The sequence below is a fragment of the Mauremys reevesii genome, linkage group 8, assembly GCF_016161935.1.
Source record: "Mauremys reevesii isolate NIE-2019 linkage group 8, ASM1616193v1, whole genome shotgun sequence".
Taxonomy (NCBI): Eukaryota; Metazoa; Chordata; order Testudines; family Geoemydidae; genus Mauremys; species Mauremys reevesii.
The window spans coordinates 72,109,390-72,136,155 of NC_052630.1; the positions used below are offsets into that span (position 1 = coordinate 72,109,390).

The 26,766-nt window shown below is 39.9% G+C and overlaps 1 protein-coding gene and 1 pseudogene across 4 annotated transcripts; both read left to right on the forward strand.

The window, feature by feature from the left end:
• The first annotated feature begins 337 nt into the window (after positions 1-337).
• FRRS1 (ferric chelate reductase 1) lies at positions 338-26,414 on the forward strand. Of its 4 annotated transcripts, XM_039486250.1 has the most exons (18): positions 338-481; positions 642-788; positions 1,566-1,669; positions 11,229-11,424; positions 11,769-11,905; positions 12,474-12,568; positions 13,762-13,912; positions 15,288-15,470; positions 17,557-17,655; positions 18,633-18,780; positions 19,369-19,485; positions 20,844-20,956; positions 21,288-21,374; positions 22,309-22,406; positions 22,629-22,687; positions 23,551-23,694; positions 26,029-26,090; positions 26,176-26,414. In XM_039486250.1, the coding sequence occupies exons 4-18, from the start codon at positions 11,229-11,231 to the stop codon at positions 26,266-26,268; spliced, it is 1,782 nt and encodes a 593-aa protein (XP_039342184.1). In that variant the 5' UTR covers positions 338-481; positions 642-788; positions 1,566-1,669; the 3' UTR covers positions 26,269-26,414. The 4 variants fall into 4 exon arrangements, with proteins under 4 accessions (XP_039342184.1, XP_039342183.1, XP_039342181.1 ...); XM_039486249.1 differs by lacking the exon at positions 1,566-1,669; XM_039486247.1 differs by lacking the exons at positions 338-481; positions 642-788; positions 1,566-1,669 and adding an exon at positions 837-915.
• LOC120370181 lies at positions 12,638-13,017 on the forward strand (annotated as a pseudogene).
• Positions 26,415-26,766: the final 352 nt, after the last annotated feature.

Sequence of the window (26,766 nt, forward strand, 5' to 3'; positions counted from 1 at the left end):
ACTTTTTAGGATTTCCCTGCAATTTGCTTGAACACATCTTATTATTAATGAAAATTAAAATGAAAAATGCATATTAATGAAAAATGAATTTGATCTTTTAGGACCCAATCCCAAAATGAACATGCAGGCAGAGGCATGTGCACACATAAAGCCCCTCAGAAATTAATGCAGCTGTCCATGGAAATAGGTCTGCTTGTCTAGAGCTCATTACACGATTAGGACTTTAACTTTCAGATCCCCAGATTGATTTCAATGGGAATTAGGCACTAATTAATACCTGCAAGGATCTGGGCCTTAGTTCTCAATTCTACAAACATGCATTTGTTTAACTTTACTATTCTGAATAGTCCCATTGAAATCAATGGGCTACCTCCAGTAGTGAAGTTAAGTGTGTGCATAACTAATATGCATTAATTGTTGCAGCCCTGGCAAAATTCTTCTTGCCTATTTGCCTAAGAAGAGTGTTTCCCCCCTCCCTTGAGTGAGTAAAATATCATGTATTTTTCATTAGTCATTCATCAGGGTAAAGGGAAGTAAAGTAGACTTTATATGTGGTGTGGTAAATGTTTATGACAATTTATTAAGACAGGTATTTCTAAACGTTAATTTAAAGCATTACTATTTTTTCCCTTTCTTCCTAGCTTCCTACTTGCTTTAACCAGTTTTCCCTAGGGCCTGTTCCCTTCTGATTAAAAAGCTGGTTGGCTCCACCCACCCCCTGCTGAAGTATGATACAACTTGTCAGAAAGCAGGAAGTCTGGTTAGAGCACTCTGCATGATTTGATAAGGTAAGCGTGATGTTAAGATTCTCTTGGTAGCCAAAATGCTTTGAAAACCATCTACTAAAATACTAGTTTTAAGAGTGTTTGTGGTACTGGGAGAAGTGGTTGCTTTATGGTGAGCAAGGTGTATGTAGTAAGTAAAGAACCGGTGTTCTGCAGTTGGTTCAACAACTTCTGTTGTGATTGTGTAGGTCACGCATAAAGTTAATGATTGCTTTCCTGTGATTAGAAAGTAATAACTGTAAATAGAATTTTTAAAAAATGTATGTTGATGGGGGGGGGAACCTCAGTTTCTGTGCTCCCTGTACTGTAGAGAACTGTAGGTATGTATAGCAAAATTCAATTATTATAATTTGGTATCTGCAGAGAGAACTTTTATTTTAAGCTTTATATATAAGTTTTTTTCTGGAAGTCCAGAACTTGTGTTCAATCAAAAGCTTAACTATTTTAATGCCATTCACTTCCAGCATTGTTTCTATATTATAATAAAGTCTAAATTTCTCAAGACAACATATGTGCAAAGAGAAAGCTATGTTTCTAACAGTTATAAAATAAATGAAAATGCTTTGTATTTAGTGTTTTATAATAAAAATACTTCTATAATGCCTTTCATGGAAGACTTCAAAGAGGTCTAATTATTTAGCAAGCATGTTCCTTGCTGTAAGTTTGAGATATTAAGAGCTACTGTTAAACTAAATTTCAGCCTACTTTATATTGAAACAATTTTGACTTTTTCAAAAACACACTTGCCTCTTAGTGCTTTACATTTTTTTTTCTTTAAAGAAATCTCTATTCCTCGGGGGGGGGGAACTATCCAAAGGCCCTGATCTTGTAACTCAACTGGCACAAGTGGACCCTATTAACTGGATGCAGGATTGGAGCCAAAGGTGGGAAAGCTGACTCCACTCTTGCACATATTCTAAACCTGTGTGTAACTTTAACTTTAAGCATGTGCATAAATGTTTGCTGCAAGCCCCAATCTTGCATAGTGTTAAAAGTGACCAAAGTAAACTGGCTAAGAAAAAAAGAGAACTTTCTTCTCTACTCTTCCACTTCTATACCTGTTCAGTGGAATATGTTCTGAAAGAAGTACGGTTTAGATTTGTTTAAGTTGCTATTATCCCCCTTTTGTTTTAAAAAGAAATATGAATTTTACCTGGCACAAAGCAAAGTGTGTATTTATAACCAGAAATTATTGTATGAAATCACAAGGCAAAAATAAGTTGTTAAAGAATCTTCCTGATTTGTACCAGAAAAACATGTGTGCTTAAAAAATAAAATAAAAGGCTCTGATCCTGTACTAGCACAGCAGTCTGCCAATGTGCAACAAGTTGCAAGATTAGCTCCTTGTTCACCTGTGTACAATTTCCTATATTACATACATGTATGTGTGAAATGTTTGTGGGTTGAAGTTGGGAGGTTAATTTAAAAACGACAATGTCAGGTTTCTTTCTTTTAAAGCTTATGCACTTTGCTCTTTTGTGTGGCTTTTATACCTCTAAGGGTATGTCTACACTTACTGTGGATTGATGCTGCGGTGATTGATCCACTGGGAGTTGATTTAGTGGGTCTAGTGATCAGCTGCTAAATTGACCATGGATTTCTTGTTCCAGTGGAATCAGCAGGAGAGCAGTGTAAGGTAAATTGACAGGAGAGTTTCTCCTATTGACACAGTGCTAAGTCGACCTAAGCTACATTGACTCCAGCTACATTATTCACGTAGCTGAAGTTGCATAACTTAGGTCAACTTAACCTCATAGTGTAGACCTCCCTAAAAAAGACACTTCCATGTATGCAGCTTTAATGTTAACTGAAATAGAAAACATTGTAATGTGTCCCACACTACAAAAAGCAAATGAGACCCAATTTTTCCTTTGCTCAGACTTGAATTGGTCTGATTATTCTTGTTCTTGCATTGAAATGTATATTTGTCTTTTGCAAGCTAACAAAGAATGTGGACCGAATGCAGAAAGCTTCTAATTTAAAACAGATAGTATACTGCTCAGGATGATAGGACTAAAATATAACCTCCTTCCTCTATTATAAAAGAAATTTTTGAAATACTTTTTCTTTCACCGAGATGGTGAAATATGTCAGACTTCCTATATCTTAGTCTTTAAGTTCCAAGTTCTAAGTGACTCTCTAGTAGAGGGTGCTGAGTTTATTGCTAACCTGAATATGCAAACAGTGCTGTACTTCTGCTCTCTGTGACTGTTCTGTTCTTTAGAGCTGGCAGGGGATCAGAAGTGACCACAACCCTCCTTTTTGTATTGCTCAGGAACGTGGAGCTCAGACAGCCGGGCTCTCTCCCCCCTAGTGCCTTGTGAGGATAGTGAAAACATGGCATAGTGTGATATGCACAGAAATGCATGCAGAATCTGAACAGCAGCTCACCCAGTTTCTAATTCAGATGCTCAATCTCCCTCTTCTGAAGAAATTCCTCTGGGATGGAGTGTGTGAACCTAGACTGTTCAATTTGGGGAAGGGGTGAGCTCTGCCATCACCCCAGTGGAACCTAGCTGTTGATTTCCCCCTCCCCCATATTGCTCGTGGGACCTGCTGGATCCCAAGGCCTCCGGTATAGAGGCCCAGAGGTTAGGCACTGGCACTCTGTTCCCTCTCTGAATCCCTGGCAGTATGGCTTGAATGAGGCCATGCTCTCAGAGCTTCCTTGGCAGTTGCTTCAGGGCCCTCTTTTAGGAACATTCCCCCACGTGTAGGGGTTTGGCATGGAAGATAGCACAGACTGAGGCTTTGCTGCTTTTTCTGCAAATTCTCCATGGGTCCAGCTGACTTTTTCTCTTCAGCTGCAGATTGTTGATCTTGCAGAGAACCCTCCATGATGTCCTGGGAGGTGGGATGGTGCTGGTGCTACAGAGGCACCTGCCTACCTAGTGTGGGCCTCTCATCTAGGGGTAGCTTGTGTACACACATTAGGTGGGAAAAGGAATGACTAGGCCCTGGGATTCTAATTTTCTTCTTACAGCCTTTTAGTCCTCTAGAAAAATGTGTGTGATGGGTGAGGTACGGGTGCATCTTTTTAGCCCATTAATGTTGAATATTGTCCCTCTAAAAATGCAATATGGTGCTTGGGTGTGGCAGGATGGAGAGGGAATGTTGGCACAGCTGGGAACCATCAGCAGGAATCCATTTTCATTTTTTTAAAACAGATTTTTTTCTGGGGTTTGTTTTATTTTACAACTTGTGATCTACACAAAATCCAAAGCTTAAAAATTCTCATACCATACATTGTCCTGATAATAGCTGAAATCAAATCCAGTATCTTTCAGTCCTCACTGTCCCACATCTACTAACGGCCTGATCCAAAGGTCATTGTAGTCCATGAAAGTAGAATCTCTTATTTTCCAATCTGTCCCTCCAAAGGACTTAGCCAGTGCTAGATACTTCAATACTTAAAATGGGGATAAACCTTTAAGTTGGCGGGTCCTGTTATGAACAATCTGGCTTATTGATCATAACAGCTTTTGTGGACAGACCCTCCTGTCTCTCTTCTGAGGTCAAAATGACCTCTGTAAACTCCATCAGTTAGTGGTTACAGGTAAAGAGGTACTCTTGCTCTGCTCTATTACATATCTAAATAAGCACAGCTGTTTTCCCTTAGTTCAGACAAGCTGAAGAGGGAGGGACTTCAGTTTACCAGTCCTTCAGGAGTGTCTCTTGCAGGTGCCCAGAAGACCTGACTGGAAATCCAGATCTTGTTTAGAACCAAAATATCCGTTCCTCACCTCTGAAATCACTAGCTTCCTGGGAACAATATTTGGGTTTTTAGGCAATCCTTGCTGGCCTACCAACATGTTTACCCTATTTGCATGGGTTGTGCCCAGTGCAGGAGTCAGGGCTGGGTGCCTCCAGCACAGAAGGCTCCTGCTTGAGCCCTGAAAAACTTGCCTATCCTGTGGGAGACTTCTTAAAATGGAAGGCATTGGGTAACAAATGGCTCCGGGAATAGACTGAAGATTCCAATTCAACTTCAGCTGGGGCCAGTACTGATTACAAGTTACCTATCAGCAGTTGGCTGTTTAGGTGACCTCTCTAAAACTTGTTTTACAGTCATGGCCCTGTTCCAACTAAACAAGTGTTTACACCACAAATACTAGCACCAGAGCTGGCATTAACTGTTAATTGGGTTAGTCTGATCATGGAGAAGCTAAGGATTAAATGGACATGGAAACTAAACTATGTTCATTTCCAGAGAGAGTCAGTCCCTCCTGAATTAGGATTGGCAGCAGATACAGGAAGCAGGCACTGTCAAATATCATAATATACTGAACATTGCATAATTAGGACTCTGTGGACAGTTCATATTCAGTACTTTTTATAGCTCAGTGTTTGAAGCATTGTTGTATAACACTTCTGCAAGTGGGAGTTTATTCAGATTAGTGTATTTCGAAGCTAGTGGATTACCAATTCTCTCTAATGAGAGGGTGGAAAACGAGTAGTGTATTGCATAGAAATGAGTTACAAAGTACATAATGAACATACAAAAGTCCCCGTCTAACTGACAAGTTCTGAAGCATTTCCCAAGTAACCACTGCTAGAATACATTGTTAGAGTTAATCATATTATAACTATCTGCTGACATTAAGGTCTGCCAGCTCTCTCACCATATAGGACAACCATGTCATAAGGTCATATAAAAATACTTCTGGACTGTTTTAAAAAAAAAAAAAAAAAAGGTAAAACAGTTTGACTTTCATCTCGTGATTTACTGCAGTTTGTTGTTGGATGGTGCAGTTTGGTTAACCTGTGAACAAAACCTTAAACTCCATGATGTTTTTTCCATTTCAAACTGTATATAGATGGCTCTAAAGTTAATACAAACGCTAGAGAATATTAGTTATCCAGTATTACAAGAACTGCTGTCTTCTAATGTGTGTGTTCCTGTTAAAAGGTCACTATGGATTCTTCACGTATGGCACCAGCGTAGCTAACTGCATTCTGCTTCACGTTGGGTATAAAACCAGTCATCTGTGGGTAGCCTTCAGTTTTATTTGTAGTGTGGCTTAAGGGCTAGTCTTTTTTCCAGTTAAATGCTACTAAATCTTATCTAGAGTCTTGGTTTGCATGTGACCTTCTGATTGAGCTTTCCTTAGGCTGACAAAAATCAATCAGCTGACAAAAATCAATTCACTGCTTTTGAGCTGGAAATAATTTAGTAAGCCATACTGTTGGGGGAGAAAAATCTAACTAAATCCTTTTTAATTATAAGACATTTATAGCTGTGATCACTTCCAAATTATTCAATACAGGTTGGGGGAAGGAGGCGTGTTTAAAAATCTTTCAAAGTCCTCTTCCCTTTCATGGTGAATTTTAAACATAAACAACAACAATGTGGTATTCAAAGAAAATAATTCAGATGTAATCTATGTGCATTTTTACTCCAGAAGATCCTGATCAAAAAATGGGATGCACATGAAGTCAAATTTTTCCAGTGTGTTTTCAAAGCACGGTGATTCGGAACAGGTTTTTTTCCCTAATTTTCCTCCTTACTTTACTGTAAGTATATCTCACTGCTACCCTGGAAAAATGCATCTTTTAAGCTCTACAGTGTATTGTGTACTTACTGCAACTCTACAGCATATTGGGCATACACTTATTGCAACTTTAATAGCTTTTGGACAGACTGACATTTGAATTTGTTTACCTACTAGGCAAATGTAGCAATAATCTTAATGTGTTGGTTAAGAGTGTGTTTTTTCTTTTCTTTTCTTTTGTAATGGTTGCTCATTTTTAGCAAATAACATGAATGACTTCATGTTTTGGAAATTGCCTATGATGATAAAGCAAATCTATGCTACTGACTGGAAAACTGTAATTATCAGAAAGTAGCCCTGTAATTTTATGGAGGGAAGGGTAGCTATTCTAGATTCCACTAAGATGTTATATGAGAAAGGGTTCAGAGACTTTGGCTGTATTGAGTGAATACAAATGTTCCATAATTTTACCAAAGATTGACATAGATTTGCCATGTTTGTTATCTTACCACTCTTGATTTCAACACACTTTTTGAATTATAGAGATCTTATGGTACTTCTGTCCTCGTTTATAGTGACTTTTCTGAAGCAATTATTACTGGTTCAGTAAGTTAATTAGCTAATTCCCTTAAAACTGAATATCACACCATCCTGACCTACTGATGATATATATTCAATTTTTCCTTCATGGCTTTTAGTTAATGTGTGGTTAATAGTGTCGTATTCACAAAGCTGTGAAGTGTTCTGTCTCACAGTTATTACTGCTATGGACTTAACGGCAAACAAGTCTCACAATAAAGCCTCAGGATAGAGACATTTGAAGTCAGCTCCTTGGTAGTCTCTCGTAGTCTGGTTTTTTTTTTTTTTTATATTCTCTTAAGGAAGGTAGGGTATGCAACAGATTGGAGGTGAGAATGATCTTTGGCTCTACGCTTTAATTCACAAACTTCAAGATGTTTAGGTTTGGGGCATTACTACTATGTGGAATGGTGTCTGGCATGACATTCTGCTTTGGACTGGGTTTAAACACTGAACTCCTTTCAGAGAATTTGGGCAACTTTAAATCTGAGGTATTTGGTTGGACTCACCTCTTACAAAAATTGGCTTCTCTTCAGTGCCAAATTCCTCTTCCCTCTGACATTCCACAGAAAGTGAATCTCCAAAAGAATCAAAATACTGCTGTATATACATGTACTAGAAGGAACTGAGTTTTTCAGAGAATAACTTCCTGTTACTGGGAGAAGAACTCTGAGAAAAATGTTATGCTGTAAAAGAATCTTAACTCAAAGAAAGTAAGGGACTTTCTTAGGAAACTCAGCTGGGTGTGTGGGGGGTGTGTGTGGTTTTTAGTAGGATTACATTTTAGTAGGCAAGTTGGGATACCTAGCAGAAACTCACCTATCCCTTTGTAAATGTCTCCCCACCCTATCTCCCGTTTTAAATTACTGTTTGGCATAACAATTGTTTCACATCTCCCTCTTTTCTCTCCCCTCTGCAAAGCCATTTTTATCTTTATGGGAAAAAGTAGCATTCTTACCAATTCAGTTTGAAGAAGAATAACCTTGGCTTCTCTTTAAAAAAAAAAAAAAAAATCTGTACCACATCATCTATTATTTAAACTGGAACCTTAACATTGTTTTGTTATCACCTTATCACATACAAGTCTTATCTCTTAGTAACTGTCAACATGTTGAAGCTTGTTATACCTTCTGTTACTACGGGCTCATGCTAGTGAGGGAAAAGTTACAGTGACCTGAGCCAGCATACTGTGATCTTAACAAGGACTATGCAAACTTTCTTTACACCAAAAATCCAGTGCAATTTAGTTCTTGCATGCTATATCCTCTATGTGCTCCTCTGCCCCTCCAGCGCAGAACTCTGGTGGTGATTGAGACTTGTGATGGATTTTTTGAGACGTGCTCGAATGGGGACTATGAGGAGCTCACCAAATGCATTTTAATTTATCTTCAATAAGCTTGGAAATCAGCTCTCTAGAAGTAATCGATGAGCTTTCGTGGGTGAATACCCACTTCGTATCATGCTCCAATACGTCTGTTAGTCTGTAAGCGGCCACAGGACTCTTTGCTGTTTTTTCAATGACACAGTGAGTTTGTATACTAGCCTGTCTTGTGTCTCAGTATTCTTAGGGAAAGCAATGGTTTTGCTTTTAGGGTGGTGGTTGTTCTAGTAGTCCCTGGAGTATAATCATTCTGAAGACCTGGATTTTTCTCAAATTTACTGAACATAAGAGCTGTTTGCTGACTTTATGTAGAAGCACAAATCCTGCATTGTTTTGTACAATTGCATCCAGCACTTTCTGGGAAAAGAGCTACTATTACATGCTTCTAGAGCAGCGGTTCTCAAACTGTGGGTCAGGACCTCAAAGTGGGTCATGACCCTGTTTTAATGGGGTCGCCAGGGCTGGTGTTAGACTTGCTAGGGCCCAGAGCTGAAGCCAAAGCCCAAACCTCACCGCCTGGGGTCAAAGCCCAGGGGTGTCAGCTCCGGGTGGCAGGACTCGGGCTTCAGTTTCAGCCCTGGGCTTTGTCTTTGGGCCACCCCTCCACCCCCACCCTGGGCTCAGGCTTCAGTCCCCACTCCTGGGGGTCATGTAATAACTTTTGTTGTCAGAAGGGGGTCATGGTGCAATGAAGTTTGAGAACCCCTGTTCTAGAGTGAGTAAATGGTTACTCTGGCCTTGTAGCCTTTCTGGTTTCTCTTTTATCAGAGAGCAGGGCTCAGCTTATCTGAGAAATGGTGCTGTGCCTGTGTTATCTTTACATCCATAGGAAGCTTCCTAAGCACATAACTTGGTTTTTCTGATCTATTTGTGTAAAATAGACTGTACTTCCCCAGAAAGCAGATCTTTGGACCTCACATTAGTATATTTCTGACTTGGGTATGTCTCTCCTACACAGTTGAACGGGGGAACTCTATTCTCTGGTAATCTTTCAACCTTGATGTCTCAGTGGGGGATGAAGATTTCAAGAGTCTTTCTTACCATTTTGTTTGACCATAGTAGAAACAAGTTCTTTTAATCATATGTTAAAGATGCACCAAGTACATGTCAAAACCCCAGACACCGTTTAATGAGTACGCCCTGAAATAATGCTGCCATCCTTAGCGTCTGTCTTGGAACAATATTGTGCATAATATCAAATGTCTATCTTATACCTGTAAGTACAGAATGTATTGTTGTGTATACAAATAATGTTCATGTAACAGTACCATAATGCAAGGAAACACGAGGATGAGGCAAAATCAGTATCAAATGTATTCTTATTTTGAAAAATTTCCTCATAATAATTGAAAACTTTATTTACAATGTTCTGCTTAACATGCATCCCCATAAAAGATCCGACTGTACATAAATGTAACTTTAAAAGCCAGATCTGCCTTTCTTTCTACCATACTCCCCATCGTGGCAGAACAAAGTAAATTTTCCTTCTTTTTAAACCTCTGCTGTGAGATCTACATTGCCCTTCGTCATGATCTTCAGTCCTAATAGATCATGGTTCTTTGCATCAATATTTGTTTGTTATGATGAAAGGTGGGGGGGGGAAGTCTAGAACTACTCTGTTCAAATCCAAAAGCTGATTCCATGGGGGAGAATTCCAGCCACCTGTTTGTAGCTAATGGAATACAGGGTTTTTTCCCCCAAATTAATAAACAGACAAATATTTTACTAGAGGATAAGATCAGAGTTTAGTTCTAGTCAGTAACTTTTTGTACTTTTGAAACAGTAGCTTGATTTTTAGCATGTCACAGTAATATTTTGTTTAATCTGACTTTAAATAAATGTTTTCCACTACTTGGCCATTGTAATCACTGGGGAAGATCTTGTCATTGGGGAATCTTTAGTCATGTAAAAAGGAATAAATATATACTATGTGACTGGTTCGCCATCAGTACTGCATGATGTAGATTTGGACTTTTGTCACTCTGATTAATAAACATCTGGACTTGTCATAGGCTTTTGATGTTCCTCAATACTATGATCCTTTGCATTTGTATTTTACTAGGTTGATTTTTGGAAGCTGTGTATGTCCCATGTAACTGGTGGGCTTCATCTGACTGGAGTGGTCGGATGAGAGAGGGTGTAATGCCAGTTTTGAGTCAAGTCCCTGTTTGAGGCTGACTTATCTTTTCTAGGACTGACTGAAGCCTGCAGCTGAAGATTGTAGCATGGGCTGAGCACGAGCCTGGGAAGCAGGAATTCCTGAGTTAAAATCACAGGATGAATATTCTTTGCAGCCTTGATCATGTCACATAATCTCTCTCCTCTGTTTCCCCATCTGTAAAACAGGGATGATATTTACATACGTGAGAATGTTAGTGTCTTGTGAAGCATTTTGAAATCTAAAAGGAAAGTGAGGAGTGTCCTATACCGTGTAATAAGTGCCAAGTATACTCACTTCAAGTATATGAACAAAGAAGCAGCAAAGAGTGAGCCCACATGTGTTTTGGGGGCTATTGCTCATGGTCCTATCTTCTCTCCACTGTTGAGAAGACCCATGAATATCAGCAGAAAGGTAGAAAAGACTCTTCTGAAAGTTGTGAAAGGGCCATTTTAAAAGGAGAAAATAAACATAGACCTTGCTTTAAATGGTAGCCTGTCCACAACACAAATCTGGTCAGAGAGAGGACAAACAGTACCACATGACTGGATGATCTGCCACAACCACAGGAGTTCTTGAACAAATAATCATTCATACTAAAATTTGTTAAATGTTTGGTGTCTATAAACTATCTCATGAATGCCTGGCAATTGTCTGGATACTCCAATTTGCTATGATTCTTGAACTCGGTGCCTTCACAAGCAAAGATGTTTCAAACATATATTTTTTTTAATTTAATCATGTCTACTAAAGACCAACATTAGTCTTCCTACTCTATAAACAGCATAGCATTTACAGTGCTGGTTAATAATGTGTGACTTTAACTTCTTCAGATGGAGCCTCCTGTACTGGCTTTTGCTCTTTGGATATTTGCCTTTCTTTCTGTTCCTGCGGCTGGTTATCCAAATGGAAAAGTAAGAGAGGCCTGCAGTAGTATGATGCCTTGCCATGGACATTCTCCACAGCCATCCCCTGAGCACACTATATCAGTGAATGAGACCAAATTTAGACCAGGGGACCATATAAAAGGTATTGTGTTCAGCATTGCAGTTGCGGTAAACTATGGTAGTCAAAGGAAGTGCTTTGTCTTGCCTCACTCACCTTCTGTAGATTCCTTGTGGTTACCTGGTTAAAGGAACCATCGATAGCCCCATTCTGAGAAAGTTGAAATGTCCTGGTGATGCTCATGAGTGTTCATCCAAGTCAGTGCAATTACCCTCTAAAATAATGTTAAACAGAGGCCATTGCTAAGGCATGGGGTTCAGGGGGCAGGGGAAGCATATTTGTTCACTTCCACCTTTACAGATGACATTGGAAACATCTTAACATCTTACCTTTTTTCTCTCTCTCCCCCCCGCCCCCACTTATTTTAGTTAGTTTATCTGGTCCAGTCTTTGAAGGATTTTTCATACAAGCCCGGAATGCAGAGAACTTGGCTGGCCCTGCAGTTGGCTCTTTTATGCTAGCTGAAGAAAGGATTTCTCAGCTCCTGACATGTGGACTTGTAAAGGTATGGTATGTGTTTCAGACAGGAACTAAGATGCATTGGTATAGCTACACCAATAGCTAAAATCCCCAGTGTAGACATGGCCTAAGCTTTTTAGCCCTTCTAGTTCTGTTTAGGCAGGCAGCTCACCACAGTTGGGCAGTAACTTGCAGATGGAGGTGTGGTTCTCTGCAGTTAGCTCTGGCCAAAGCCTCCAGCTTCCACTAATGTGAAATGGTTAGTGCCAACTGGCTCTTCACACAGCAAGTGGACTATACCTCTTAGTGTGTTAATATTAAGTAGAAAAACACAGCACTCCATACAGCATATATTGCAGACGTTGATCATTGCCACAGCCAGGTTATAACTGATTCCCTTTCATGGGACTCAACTGATTTCCCATTGAAGTCAGTATGGAGGCTTTCCATTGAAATCAGTGGAAGGTGGGGTGAGTCTGTGGACTTGTTCAGGACTCAGTTTAACTGCATCTCTGGTGCACCATTGTGTTGCCTTGTAGAATAACCATAGGAGTGTTGCTATAAGTACATAGTTTGTAATATATACTCTGATTCTGGATATATCTCTTTTTCAGAATTCTGCTGTCAGTCACACAAGTAAATCAAAAAAGACACATGTAGAGGCTTATTGGGTTGCTCCCACAGATGCACCAGAACATGTACAATTTCTGTAAGTAAACACAATATTGGAGCTACTTTATTAGAAATCCAAACTAGGTGAATATATAGTATATCTGTTATGAATGTTGACAAGCACCCAGGAAATGTCTCTGGGGGAAACTGTTTGTTTCCTTCCTTTTTCTACCCACACCAACTCTTGCTCAAGAATTGGCTCTGCTGCCTATGGAAGGAGCTGGGAGGTTTCAGTGAAGTCAGTGGTTCCGCTTGGGCTGTATGCAGGGCAGCTGGCATTAAACTGGGCATGGACTCCCATATTCTTTGGAGCTCACAAAATTAGGATGGGGATTGGTCGATCTCCTACTCACTAGTGGTGCAGCAATAGCTACAGCTGTCACCTGGTACCATGTCAACAAGAAAGCAGCATATTTGATGTTCCCTTATTTAGCTTGGTTAACTTTGGCTTCTGTGCTCAATTACCGCATCTGGAAGGACAATTAAAAACAAGAAGCAATCTTAATACAGAACCTTGTGGAAGAGAATATCAAGGCAGAAGATTTATTTATTTAGGTTTTTTTTAATGCATTTCCCAAATAAAGTTACAATCCTGAATTGGCGACGGGGGAGAGAAAATCATCAACATTCTCTCCTCTTCTGAAGTGGGGAAGTTGCAAGGCATGTTACTGGCTGACACTGGCCAATACTACTTAGGATTTTTCCTCTCTCTTAGCAAGTGGTGGTTTACAAATGTAGTGATAGAAATATTTTTGTGATGTGTGAATTTTAGTTTAATTCCTAATCAAAACTGCACACGTGCTCTACCGTTATATGGCTTTAAAATTTGGACCCCAAATGTATGGTATGAGCAGTGACACTCATATGTTTTGAAACAGAAATTATATGCCACCCTTCTGTGATGCTGCAAGTTATGCTGCAGGCAGCTGAGAAGTGACTGCCTTGAATCCATTTCTGAAGCTTGATCTGCTGTGTGGTGGATCCTTCTAGCTGGAGGGTTCTCCCCCCATTTCCCCCCCCCCCCAAAAAAAACCCACCAGGTACCTGCGTAGATGTCATATTTTGTCATACAACTAATGTCTCCAAACTTGGCAAGTATGTTTCTTTTTGGTCAGCTAAATAAAGGAGTTTCTCCCTCCTTTTTTGTAAAGCATTATTTAGTAATTCATTTAGTACTTGCACACCCCTCATGGTACTGAATATTTGTGTGGTTTCCTTCCCTCCCTTCAGAGCCACAGTTGTAGAGAAATATAAAATCTTTTGGGTGAAGATTCCTGGTCCCATCATTTCCCAGCCTAATGCACCACCTTTGACAACACCTACAAGTATTACACCAGAGACTCTACCAACTTCACGGCCAGTTTTCCATCTAACAACATCAGTGGGTATTATTTCTCTATTATGAGCTAAATTCTGCAAGCTTTATTCAGTTCTTATGCCTGGTTTCAATAGGAGTTTTCCCAAATAGGGCTGCAGTTATGGCTTTCTTAGCCACTGTGTTGACAGAAGGTGGAAGATAGGAAATGACCTATCAGATTATTGTATGCAGTGTTGTTGTAGCCAGGTTAGTCCCAGGATATTAGCGAGACAAGGTGGGTGAGGTAATATCTTGTATTGGACCAATTCTCTCTTTTTGTCTCAACTTGTCTTTTTCTCGCGAACAGAAGTTGGTTCAGTACAAGATATTACCTCACCCACCATGTGTCTCTATCAGATTATTAACTATTGAGATGTTGAGAGAAGAGGGGTGGGGGTAGGAAACTCAGTTCAAGCACCACTTTAGTAAGAAGGTGAAAAGACAAATACCTAAGCTCATCTGGGGAGTCATGTTATGCTTCATGCATAAAGAGCCTTACTGACCTGTTCTGTATAGATAAAACTCAAGTTTAATAAAGTGAGAGTGTGGGTGGGCAGGAACAAAGTAGATTATTTCTATATACGAGTGGGAAGGCTTAATTTATAACTGCTTGTTCATATGGGTTTTTCTTTGTTTGGACTTCCATTACTGGTTCTTGAAGTTTTAATTAAAGTTGCCACATTAGTTGGGCAACAGTATTATCATTTGCTAGGTTTAGCAATATGCCCTTTTTCCACTTACTGCTATCTTGAGCATGCTTGTTCTGAATTTGTTGTATTTAAAGTACTCCTAAAGTTCAATGCTATGTATTGGGCATTTGTGCAGCTTAACTTTTTTCTTGGTGGGCTTTTAACCAACCATTCAGGAAAAAAATACACTTCTTTTTTTTTTCTCCCCTAGAATGTGTTATTTTGAGTGTGTAAGAATCCACAGGAGCATCTTTCTAATAACTTAAGCACTATGGGGCTGTTAATGACTTGGAATAGTCTAGGAAAAGTGAGACCCCAGGAAGCCTGAAAAGTATATAGAAACGTTTTACTTGAGTTAATAACTTATTTTATTAAACCGAAGAAATGTCCTTGAACAGGAGGGGATTGTATTACACTTCCAAATTATAGCCTTGTTACCACTATGATGTCAAACTCTTTCATTTAAACTGATTGTGAGCTTTGAATTCACCAATTTAATAAGTACCATGACAGTGAATTCTAATCCTGGTTAGTAATTATTGGCTATGTGGTGGGGGTGGGGGAGAAGAAGAGGGGTTTCTTTATTCATTTTCTGTGTAAATCTTCATTTCTATATTAGTTGGGACTATAGTAATTTTAATTGTATGTGGGGTGGGGTGGAGAATGACCAGCTTGTTTTTGTTAACTTAATTTTCTACTTGTCTGTCCAGTTTAATGCCTCCGGCTGTGGAATTACAAAGTTCTGCATAAGGAATCCTCCAAAATGTGATCCTGGGGCTGCCAACTGTTTCTTTCTGTCCTTCTTCAAACAAAATAACCACTCGGTACTTATTGAAATGAGTGGTCCTACTGAAGGATATATAGCCTTTGCATTATCTCATGACCAGTGGATGGTGAGTATCCCTTTTACAGTATTTCCTATGCCATCCAAGTAGCACAACAAAAGACATAAATAATTCTTAGTCAAGATATTGAGGATCAGGGCCACCCAGAGGATTCAGGGGGCCTGGGGTCTTCGGTGGCAGGGGGGCCCCCACTGCCGAATTGCTGCCGAAGACCTGGCACTTCAGCGGCAGATCCCTGGGTGGAAGGAACCCCCTGTGCCGAATTGCCGCTGAAGACCCAGAGCGGAAGAAGCTCCGGGGGCCTGGGACCTGCGAGAGTTTTCTGGGGCCCCTAGAGCGAGTGAAGGACCCCGCTCCAGGGGCCCTGAAAAACTCTCATGGGGGGGCCCTTGCGGGGCCTGGGGCATATTGCCCCAGTTGCCCCCCCCCAGGCGGCTCTGTTGAGGATGAAGACTGGTGTAGCCCCACCATTCTCAGCTGCACGTCCATCAGATTTTATAAATTAAATAGACCTGAGCCTCAGTAGTAGTCAGATGAGAACCCTTCAGAAGAAACTGAAATGCTACTAGGAAAAAGAACAGGAGTACTTGTGGCACCTCGGAGACTAACATATTTATTTGAGCATAAGCTTTCGTGGGCTACAGCCCACTTCATCGGCTGCATGTAGTTTGAAAATACAGTAGGAAGACACACACACACACACACACACACATATGAGAAACAATGGGTGTTACCATACACACTATAAGGAGAGTGATCAGTTAAGGTGAGCTATTATCAGCAGGAGAGAAAAAGAACTGTTAGTAGTGGTAATGAAAATGGCCCATTTCCAGCAGTTCTTTTTCTCTCCTGCTGCTGATAGCCCACCTTAATTGATCACTCTCCTTATAGTGTGTATGGTAACACCCATTTTGTGTGTGTGTGTGTAATATTTATCACACACCCTCTCCCCCTATCTTTCTACTGTATTTTCAACTACATGCATCCAATGAAGTGGGCTGTAGCCCACGAAAGCTTATGCTCAAACAGTCATTCCTGAAAACCCTTTGGAGATTCTTATGGCTGAAGAGAGTTACAATGTGCAAGAGTATTATGCACTAATCTGTATATCTAACTTCCATACTGAACAGAGTAATCTTCTTAAAGCATTTCTATATGTGTCTGTTGTCACAAGAAAAAGTAGTTCTTCACTCTACAAATATAGGAAGAAATAACATTCTCTTCTTTGACCTCAACAGTTAATTCCAGTTTTCATCAAATTATGTGATTATGTAGATTGATCTACTTATCTTAAATAATCTGAGTTATTTATTAATACTCCTAGAAGTATTTGTGACTCTGGCAATGTGGATGGGGATACTTTGTAGAAAAAGTAATGGCATAATTTAATTTATAAACCAGTATCAGAGGGGTAGCCATGTTAGTCTGGATCGGTAAAAAGTGACAGAGTCCTGTGGCACCTTCTAGACTAACAGACGTATTGGAGCATAAGCTTTCATGGGTGAATACCCACTTTATCAGATTTATAAACAAGTTATTCATTTTAATTAAAATCCCACCCCTTTTTAGCACTGATGTTCAAAAGGTTTAGATGAAAACACTTTTAGCATCCCAAAAATACTGTTAATGAGCTATCAGATACCAGGATCAAACCATTTTACAGACTATCCTGGTGCTCACTGCATAAATATTTCAAAAAGTACGTGTACCACTGACCCCTGGTGGTAAGCCTTTATCATTTCAAGCACTATATCTTACAGTGTAGGGTGTGTTGTGTTGGAGTAAACTTTTTAAACTATAACATTATCTTCAACTTAACAATGCAAAGATTGGTATTGGCATATGGTATGCAGTTAAATAACTTTTAATACCTTGTATAGTTCTAGCCAATGTCCTTCAAAAAAGTAGTTTGAACTTACAAAATCTAATGGAAAAAAAACCAAACTTTCAACTCTTACAGTACTTCAGGCCAGACTCTCAGTTTAGTTTCACCGTTGTAAACTTGCTGTAATGGCAATTAAAGTACTCTGGGTATAGTGCAGGTGGAAAGGAGAGCTTGGAATAAACCATTCATCTGCATATGGCCTTGCCTATAATTACTATCTAAATTGGGGGAAAATGCTTTTATTTTCAGGGTGACGATGATGCATATCTGTGTATTAATGAAGATCACCATATTAATATAAACACGGCCTATCTTAGTGGGCGAACTCCTCCTGTGTTGGACTCAGAGGTATGGTGTGTGACAGTTAAGTCACTTTGCATTCAGCTGGGTTCTAATTTGTCAATATTTCACTGATGTATAGTGGTGTGGTGGGTTTTTTTTTTTTAATCCTATAGCTCTGAATGAAGCTAATAAGGCAGTAGTTCTATAACTAGCCATCTTATGATAAAGACTCACAGGATTTTTCCCTTTCTGGACTCACTGACCCACCTCATAGAAGGTGTTTTATTCCTGATGCACAAGAAATGTCGAGATCCAGATCCGTTGCTGGCTTCTTTATTACTTCTATTTGAACAATGTGTGAGGTAGATGTCTGTTATTGCCCGGCCTATGCTAGGGAAACTTTCTACAAAATCTCCTACCATTGCTAATGCTGATGGAGCTCCACAGTGTAAGTGATTTTTCGAGAGCCCTGCAGTGTCTCTACAAAAGGTTAACTGAGAGTAAAAATGGTAGCGGGGCAGTGACTTGCTCAAGGTCGTGCTGAGATAGCAGACAAATGAGTAATACAATGCAAACTTCCTGATTCTGTTATCCAGGGAAGCACTCTGTCTGTCTTTACTCTTATGCCCTCTTTGTGACCTTGAGCAAGTAATTTAACCACACAGTGCTCCTGTGCATCTATTGTCTTTTTAAAATAGCTTTCTGTAAATACACCCGTGTAAGACACAACTTTGTTAGTCACCGTTTTGAAGACAATGCCCTAAAATGTAGTGTGTGAAAGCACGTCCCTGCAGCTGTTGCCTAGAAACCTACCACACCAAGAGAACTCTGATTCTTGCTGGCATCACTGACTATGCTGGTGCAGCTAACTCTTTTTATGATATGGGCTGTTAAGAGACAGTGAACACTGGCTCATTGTCTAACACTGGTCAAGTAGAGCCAGGCCAGAATCACTGGCCTTGAGGAAGGAGTGGAGTAAATTTGTTTTCAAGTTTGAAAGACCTCACACAATGAGTATTGAATGTTCATCGTATGTTTCATAGAATGGCCTTGAAGATATCTCATGGAGGGTGGCTGATGGTATTCTTCAGTGCTCTTTCAGAAGAAATCTTCGTCTTCCTGCTTATAAAGGGAGGTTTAATCTAGATGCTAATTATTACATATTTCTGGCAGATGGGGAGGCGAGTGAGGGTAAGTCTGGTTGAAGATATGGTTAAATATTCACATTTCTCAAACCACGCTAAACAAGGACTATCCCCTATAAAGTGTATTAAAAATAAACACGAGACGTAATCTGACTTCTGTCTCAAGTTTCACATGTAACCAGTGAAAATAACCTTAATGTGATGAGCTCTGGCTCATCTCTGGGAATGTAACAAAAATATGGTTTGTTCTTAATATAAATGTGTTCCATAACCATCTGGTGCTTGGAGTAGTATTCTTGAGAGAGAATCCTATACAATTTTTAATAGGAATTAAACTGAAATGAGTATGGAAACTAAATAGCATTGTATACAAGATACTCTTCAAAACCCTGTAGATCTAATAGAGAGTGATATCTTTTCGTGTGTGTGTGTGTGTGTAAATATATAGGAAAAAATCTTGAGGGGGCGGGTGGAGTTGAATCCAAAAGATTCCAGTCAGAATCTGCAGAGGTAAAATTTACGAACACAATGACCATCCCCCATAACACATGGTGCTCACTGAATTGTAAACAAGGGATAGGAGGGGAAGGGACTTTCACTAATTATCTATAAACTACTCTGTATCTTTGCATAGGAGGTCTAATTCACAAACATCATCATCAGCCTCTCATCACCAATGGAATGTACAATGTCACAGACTCTCCAAAGGATGTAGGGGGATCCCGCTCTCCACTTCTTCTTAAACTCCATGGCAAGTTACAGTTTAACAGCAAATACTAGATTTGCCCAGTGCTGAAGAAGCTACTGTTGATTGCAGAAAGAAGGATGAAAATTTTGTAAAGAAGCTATTTCCGGTGGTGTCAGTCCACTGGGGTATCTGCTTCTCCTGATATAAGAGCTGGTTTGGAAAACTGAGGGAAAAGTAGGAAAACTTTTTTTTTTCCTTAATTTTAAAAAACCTGACAAACTGTAATATGGTGTTGCAGGATTCTACTCATCCAGAGAGAGGAACTTGTTTTACTCATTTGTCAAGCATATTACTAGCTCCCTTGTTTGAAAGGAATTTTGTCGTCTTATTTTTATGACTTGGCAGTCTAAATTTAGCATTGCATCTCTATTTTGAAGTTCCCTTTTCCCAATACTATGTAAAATAAATGCGTGTACCATGATTTAGGCTACGTTTTAGTCACAGGTATTTTTAGTAAAACTCATGGACAGGTCACAGGCAGTAAACAAAAATTCATGGCCTGTAACCTGTCCATGACTCTTACTATATACCCTTAACTAAAACTTTGGGCTGGGAAGCTGTGGGTGCTGGGGGTGGTGATGGTCTGGGACTGAAACTGCTGCTGGCCCAGGGGCTGCTTGGCTCAGCTGAAGAAGTCATGGAGGTGATGCGAAAGTCACGGAATCCATGAGTTCTGTGATCTCTGTGACAGACACGCAGCCTTAACCATGAGACATGCAGCCTTAACCATGAGACACTCATCGGGTCGTGGTTTGGAGCCTGAGCCAAAGCCCATTGAAGTTAATGAGAGCCTTTCCGATCACATTAATTGGTTTTGAAACAGGTCCATAAAGAGCTGAATGAAAATTCTACTTTCTGTCAAAGAAAGAAGACCTGTTTTGAATTAACTTTTTAAACTTTTGTTACTAAAATCTAACTCAAGAATTCTCTGTGTAGTGCTCACCAAAAACCTGTGGTCAGCAGATGAAGCACAGGCTGCTCATTACTGCCTCTGTTTTGACTTGTGCTATTGCACAGTGAACCAGCTTGTGGAGGCAGCAATAGATTGCCCTCTGGTTTGGAAGTGAAATCTATATCTTAGTGCATGTGCTTTCCCTGACCTGGCACTGATCTCTCTACAGTGCTATCCATACAGATTAGTCCTATTATTGACTGGTCTCTGCTCAAAAATAGATATAACATAGCAAGAGTACACCAATGTATGAGGCATTTTTGAACCAAGTACCAGAAGGATTTGACCCTCTACTCTTATGTTCTTCTAAAGTTATGTTTTGAAGCTTATCCCTTGCAATATTTGGTCAATTGTGTTCATATCCAGTGTTTGTAACCAAATTTTCACATGTGAATATTTTCTCCTTCAGCTTCATTAATGTTTGTTGCATGGATGACTACAGTTAGTATTGGCGTTATTGTTGCCAGATTCTTCAAGCCAGTTTGGCCTCATTCATTGTTTGGGAAGGAGATTTGGTTCCAGGTGGGCAAAAATCTCTACATAAAAGTTTAGCTATATGTATTTGTATTAGTCTTATTACAAATAGATTAAAACACAAGAGACTGTCTTGCTCCTTAAAGTGCATCTTCTTTTATTTCTTGACCTGGGGTGCCACAACAGGTCATAACTTTCATTTGGATTTGTGAAGTACAATGAGTTCAGTTAGGTATTGTCTCCTATTTACAGTGGACTTTGTCTTTACTAGTAATCTCTGCTTGCCTGCCAATGTAATGCAAACTCTAACAGTTTCCTCTAAATACACTTCAAAATATATCGCCACTCCTTCATTTTAAACCTATTTAAATGTTCATAGGTACATCGTATGCTGATGTTGACCACAGTGCTTCTTACGAGCATCGCTTTTGTTCTTCCTTTTATATACAGAGGAGGCTGGAGTGAAGTGAGTAAAACCTTTTTGGGCTGTCTCTGAGATTTGAAGTCTGTATTGTTTCCCGGATAAATGTCATTTGAAGTATGAACAGTAGATTTGTTTTTTTTAATGTCCATGGCATAGGTAGTTATTTAATTCCAAAGAAATTGCCATGAAAGCGGTTACCTCATTGCTGTGCTTGAGTGATCTCCTGATGACCAAGAAGTATAAATCAGGCATCTACCTTGTTTTCCTACTTACTGCTTCTTTCAGTTGAAAAATTGCACTTGTCACCTTTTCTGGTTTTTCCCCTGTGTGTGAAAGACCTTGTTTAGAATTATGTGACCCACTTGGAGTCCACCTTTTTTCTAGTTTCACCACAGAAACTAGAGATGAAAAAGATCTATTAAGTCCTGAATCAATCTGCTGCTGCTTCCCTTCCCCTCATCCAGCTAATACAGGATTCTTCTCTGTGGTATAATTTTTCTAGTGCTTTATCTAGCCTATTTTTAAATGATGGACGGCAAAGCACTTCTCTTAAGAAAACTGTTCTATGTGTGATGATGGTAGTTGACATCAAGTTCATCCCAACACTCAGTCTGAATCTTCCTTTTCCTGTTTACGCCCTTTTCTCTTAGTTTTGTCACCATGTGCCACTAGTTCTGTTTTTTCTCAAGCTGCCTTGTACACTATAAATGCCAATTCAGTTTTAAATTAATTTAAAAGCATACACCGGGAGGAAAAAGTGCTTCTACTCTTAGCCAAGACAGACCAAAAGGTATGTGAGATGGGAACACTAGTTGCTGAGGATAGGGGCTTGGAATGCACCTGAAAGAAACGGTGTTAAAATAAGGCTTTGCAATTGTGTACAGTTGTTGTTCCTGACCTGTTCTTTGGTCTGAATGATGCTTGCGTTGTTTAGTATGAACGTCACAGTATTAATAAAAAGAAATCCTTTGTTCAGTGGGCAGGTTTTCACCCATACCTTGGCTGTACCGTGATGGCTCTGGCAATCTTTCAACCTCTGATGGCAGGTTTCAGACCACCTCCTCATGCACCAAGGTACACTGTTGTTTACACTCCTTAAAATGTCATAATGTACTTCTCCAGGAGATTACACTGATAGCATACAAAACAAGTTTTGAACATGTATCATACAGATACAAACTTTATATTTTTTCAAGATAACATGGCATATTTAAGGATCTCTTTTCAACCTTTGGAAGACTTCATGTTGGCAACTAAATTACTTGATATAACACTGATTATTTTTTCTTCTTGTAGAAGGCAAGTATTTAACTGGGTTCACTGGAGTACTGGCACAACAGCTAGAATACTAGCTGGTGAGTAATTGTAATCCTGTCTAGGCATATCTAGTGTACCTCATTGTTTATAGCCCATTTGTAACTTGCTTAGGCATCTTGAAATGTTGATATTGCAGAAATGGAGTGGTGGTTGAACACTAGTTACTCAAACATGGATCTTAATGTAGATGACTACTTCAATCTCGTTAATCACCAAAGTGATCTTAGAATAAGGGTTTTGTCTGTATGGGCTATACAAACCAGACTTAACCCTGTATAATAGCAAGAGTAAGCAATAACCAGACAAATTTTTTACAGGCTTGCTTGTGTATTCAAAGCTTCTCTTCTTTTCCTAAGTCTCCACCTATCAATATGGAGTACTGGGACCCCTTATGTAACTTTCTTGTCTTCAGGGACTCTGGTGGCCCATCTCCTGCACGAGGCACCTTTCTCTCACCTCATCTTGTAGTTTTTGGGGGAACCATTTGTTTTGGGGTTTGTTGGTTTGGTTTGGTTTTTTAAATTGTGTATAATCACCAGAGTTTTCAAATCAGTTGCGGTCCTCCATTTATTTGGAGGAATTTGTTACCATTGTGGCTATGTATCACATCATTGTCCTTTTTAAATCTCTCTTTAGATTGTAAACATGCTAATCTATGTAGTAAAGTAGCTCCGGACTCTAAGGTTATTTCATAGGATCAATGTATAACAAGGATCATGGTTATCCTGAGCCATACAGTTAGAGATAGTTGGATGTGGCTTTTCACTCTTAAGCCTCCAGAAGTATATTTCACTCTTGATAACCATTCACCCACTAAGCCATAAGCTTGTGTTACTTTGTCTTAGGGACAGTACTTCTCAATGTTTCTTTTCACATCTTTAAACTGACTTTGTTTTAACAGTGGTGACTATGTTCCTGGGAATGGACCTACCAGCACTCAACCTTCCAGACCCATGGGACACTTATACAATGATTGGATTTGTAGCTTGGCATGTCGGTATTGATATTCTCCTGGAGATACATAGCTACTGTCTCATTCGCAAAGGTACAAACCAAACAATTTGGCTACTGTCACTGCCTTGCTTGCCAGGTAGTGCAAAATAGGACTTCCCAGGTGAAATGCAAAAACTTGGGTAATTTAGTTCACTTAGTTAAGAGGCTTAAACCAGCCTCTAATTTTGTGCTTGCAAATATCCGCTCATTTAGGTGATTTTGGATATGTGAAATAGATGCATGGATGACTACTTTTGAAAACAAGGAGTGAATTTTGACACTTTTTGGTTAGACTTTCCTGGCTGTAAGTGCTGGTACATTTTTGAATTGGCCCGTTTGTCATGAAATCCCAAAACTTAGTGCCAGAAGGTCACGTGAATCTCTTAAAATGTACACCAAAAATCTTCTGTTTGTGTTGCCAGCTCAACACAGCCATTGTGTTATTATGGGGAAAGTCAAGCTTAGTGTGGGAGTGAACTCAGTCCTTTGAAACTAGGTAGGAAAGCAGGTACTGTCACTTGAGATCCTCTGTGATAAACCATTACTGTAACTAGCTGTGGCTGCCTACCTATGAACAGACTGGTCTACAGCAGAGGACCTTAAGCACAAACACTATTTGAGCAAAAATAGCTAACTCATTAGCTGCTAAATACCAGGGCCGCTGGCCCCATTGAAGCCTGAGAGAGTTTTGAAGTTAATTTCAGTAAGGCCCAGGATTTCATCCCAAGTTCTTATCTTCACTTTGGTCAGTATCTCACCAGGAGTCAAGATTACACACAAGTAAATAAACCACTGCATAGTTGTCAAGAAAGATGGCGAGCGGTGGTTATAGTTGGGGAAAATAATAATATTAAACACTTACCTGGAAGGGGCGGGGCCTCGGGTAGAAGGGGCAGGGCTGGAGGGGTCAGCCTCCCCCAGCCAGCCCATCCATGCTGCCTGGCCTGTGCTGCCCAGGGCTTCGGTAGCAATTTAAAAGGGCCTGGAGCTCCAGCTGCTGCAGTGGTGGTGGCAGCCGGGAACCCAAGGCCCTTTTAAAATCGCTGACCCTGGGGCAGCTGCCCCTTTTGCCTTCCCGCCCCATCCTCTGGTCAGTGGCCCTGCCAGTATGGGCTGGTACCAGTGTTTTTTTTTTTTTTTTTTTTAACCAATACACAGTACCGGCCTACTTTCACCCCTGGTTACAGTAGACAGGAAGGGTGATACTTTCTAATAAAATAGAATGAAGAGAAGAGAACAATTTAGCTATTATGTGGAGAAGTGGGAGGAGTTAGATGCTGCCTATACATGGGGGGAGAAGAACTGGGTGACTCTCTGGTTACTGGCTTGAGTAACCAGAGCATAGCAGCATCAAATGGCTCAAAATGGGAGGGGAGGGGCAGGATGGACGGACAGAGGATTTTTGGAGGAAAGAGGAGTTAAATTCCAGCTGACCATGAGAAATCCAGGAGACGATGTAGAAATCCTAATCAAATTGACCTTTTTAGCAGTGGCTCTCAACCTTTCCAGACGACTGTACCCCTTTCAGGAGTCTGTTTATCTTGCATATACCCATTTCACTTCACTTAGCTATTTGCTTACAAAATCAGACATAAAAATGCAAGTGTCACAGCACACTATTACTGAAAATTGTGTACTTTCTCATTTTTACTATACAATTATAAAATAAATCAATTGGAATATAAATATTGTACTTGCATTTCAGCATATAGTGCATAGAGCAGTATAAAGAAGTCATAATCTGTATGAAATTTTTGTTTATGCTGATTTCGTGGTGCTTTTTATATAGCCTCTTGTAAAACCTAGGCAAATGTCTAGGTGAGTTGATGTATTGCCTAGAACAGTGGTTCTCAAACTAGGGCTGCCACTTGTTCGAGGAAAGCCCCTGGCGGGCCGGGCCAGTTTGTTTTACCTGCCACGTCCGCAGGTTTGGCCGATCGCAGCTCCCAGTGGCCGCGGTTTGTCGCTCCGGGCCAATGGGAGCTGCAGGAAGCAGCGAGGGCCAAGGGATGTACTGGCCTTTGCTTCCCTAGTTTGAGAACCGCTGGCCTAGAAGACCTCTGCATACCCCTGGTTGAGAACCACTGCTCTTTGTCATTGAAAAGACAAAACACTGAGAGTGTCCTTTTTATGCTTCTGGCATGCTCTTCCACATTTTCATTAACTTTCTATCCTTATTTCTACTTAACTGTGAACGCTGAAGTGTAGGCCATGAGAGGATGCATTGCATGAGGCTTTTTCAGTGGTGTTTCTGAACTGGCTGTAGAGATGCCTGTTGATCAGGCTTAATACCATGCCATGATTAGCCAGAAAGAAGTGTATGTGAAACATTGCATCTCTTCTTATTAAGTACCAGGCTAACCATATGTTTGTTTTGGTTTTACAGTTGAAGTGATTGATGAGGATAGAATACAAATTCTTCAGTCACTTACATCAGCAGAAGCAGAGGCAAGTTGCTACCTTGTAAAGAAAAGCACATACCGTGAAATACTTTCCAACACTGTAATTGTGAAATGTGTATTTTCTCTTACAGGGTCATACATTTAAAGAGATTGTGTTAACCATCTACATCTGTGGAAATATAGCATTCCTTATTACCTTCCTGGCAGCAATCCACCAACTATAAAAACTATGAATTTCTGGCAAGGACATTAGATGTTGAGCATTTGCAGTGAAATCAAGAGTGAAGCACCGCTCAAGGAATTCTTACAGATACCAGTGTTGCCTCAATACCTTCCTGAAGTTATACTTGAAGAATAATTGTGTGTGATGATGATCATGAGAGCACAGACAGATGGATTATCAACAGAGAGAATGTATGTTTTAGATTCTAAAGACTGATCCTGCAGTCCGACCCAAACTTTTTTTTTTTTTTTTAATGGGAGTCTTTTCGTGAGTAAGGACTGCAGTAACTCTTTTTTAACCAGTAACTTAACTTTTTGTTTTGAATTGTGTAGGCTAAGAGGGTATGATTATAACTACTGATTGGTATGGCTGGAAATCACTGTTTTGAACTTTTATCATCATTCTCTGTACCTACATGTACATTATTTGGAATACTGAATAGACCAGTCCTAAATCTGCTTGTCATATAGTTCAGTTTACCATGGTGCTTAATGAATAA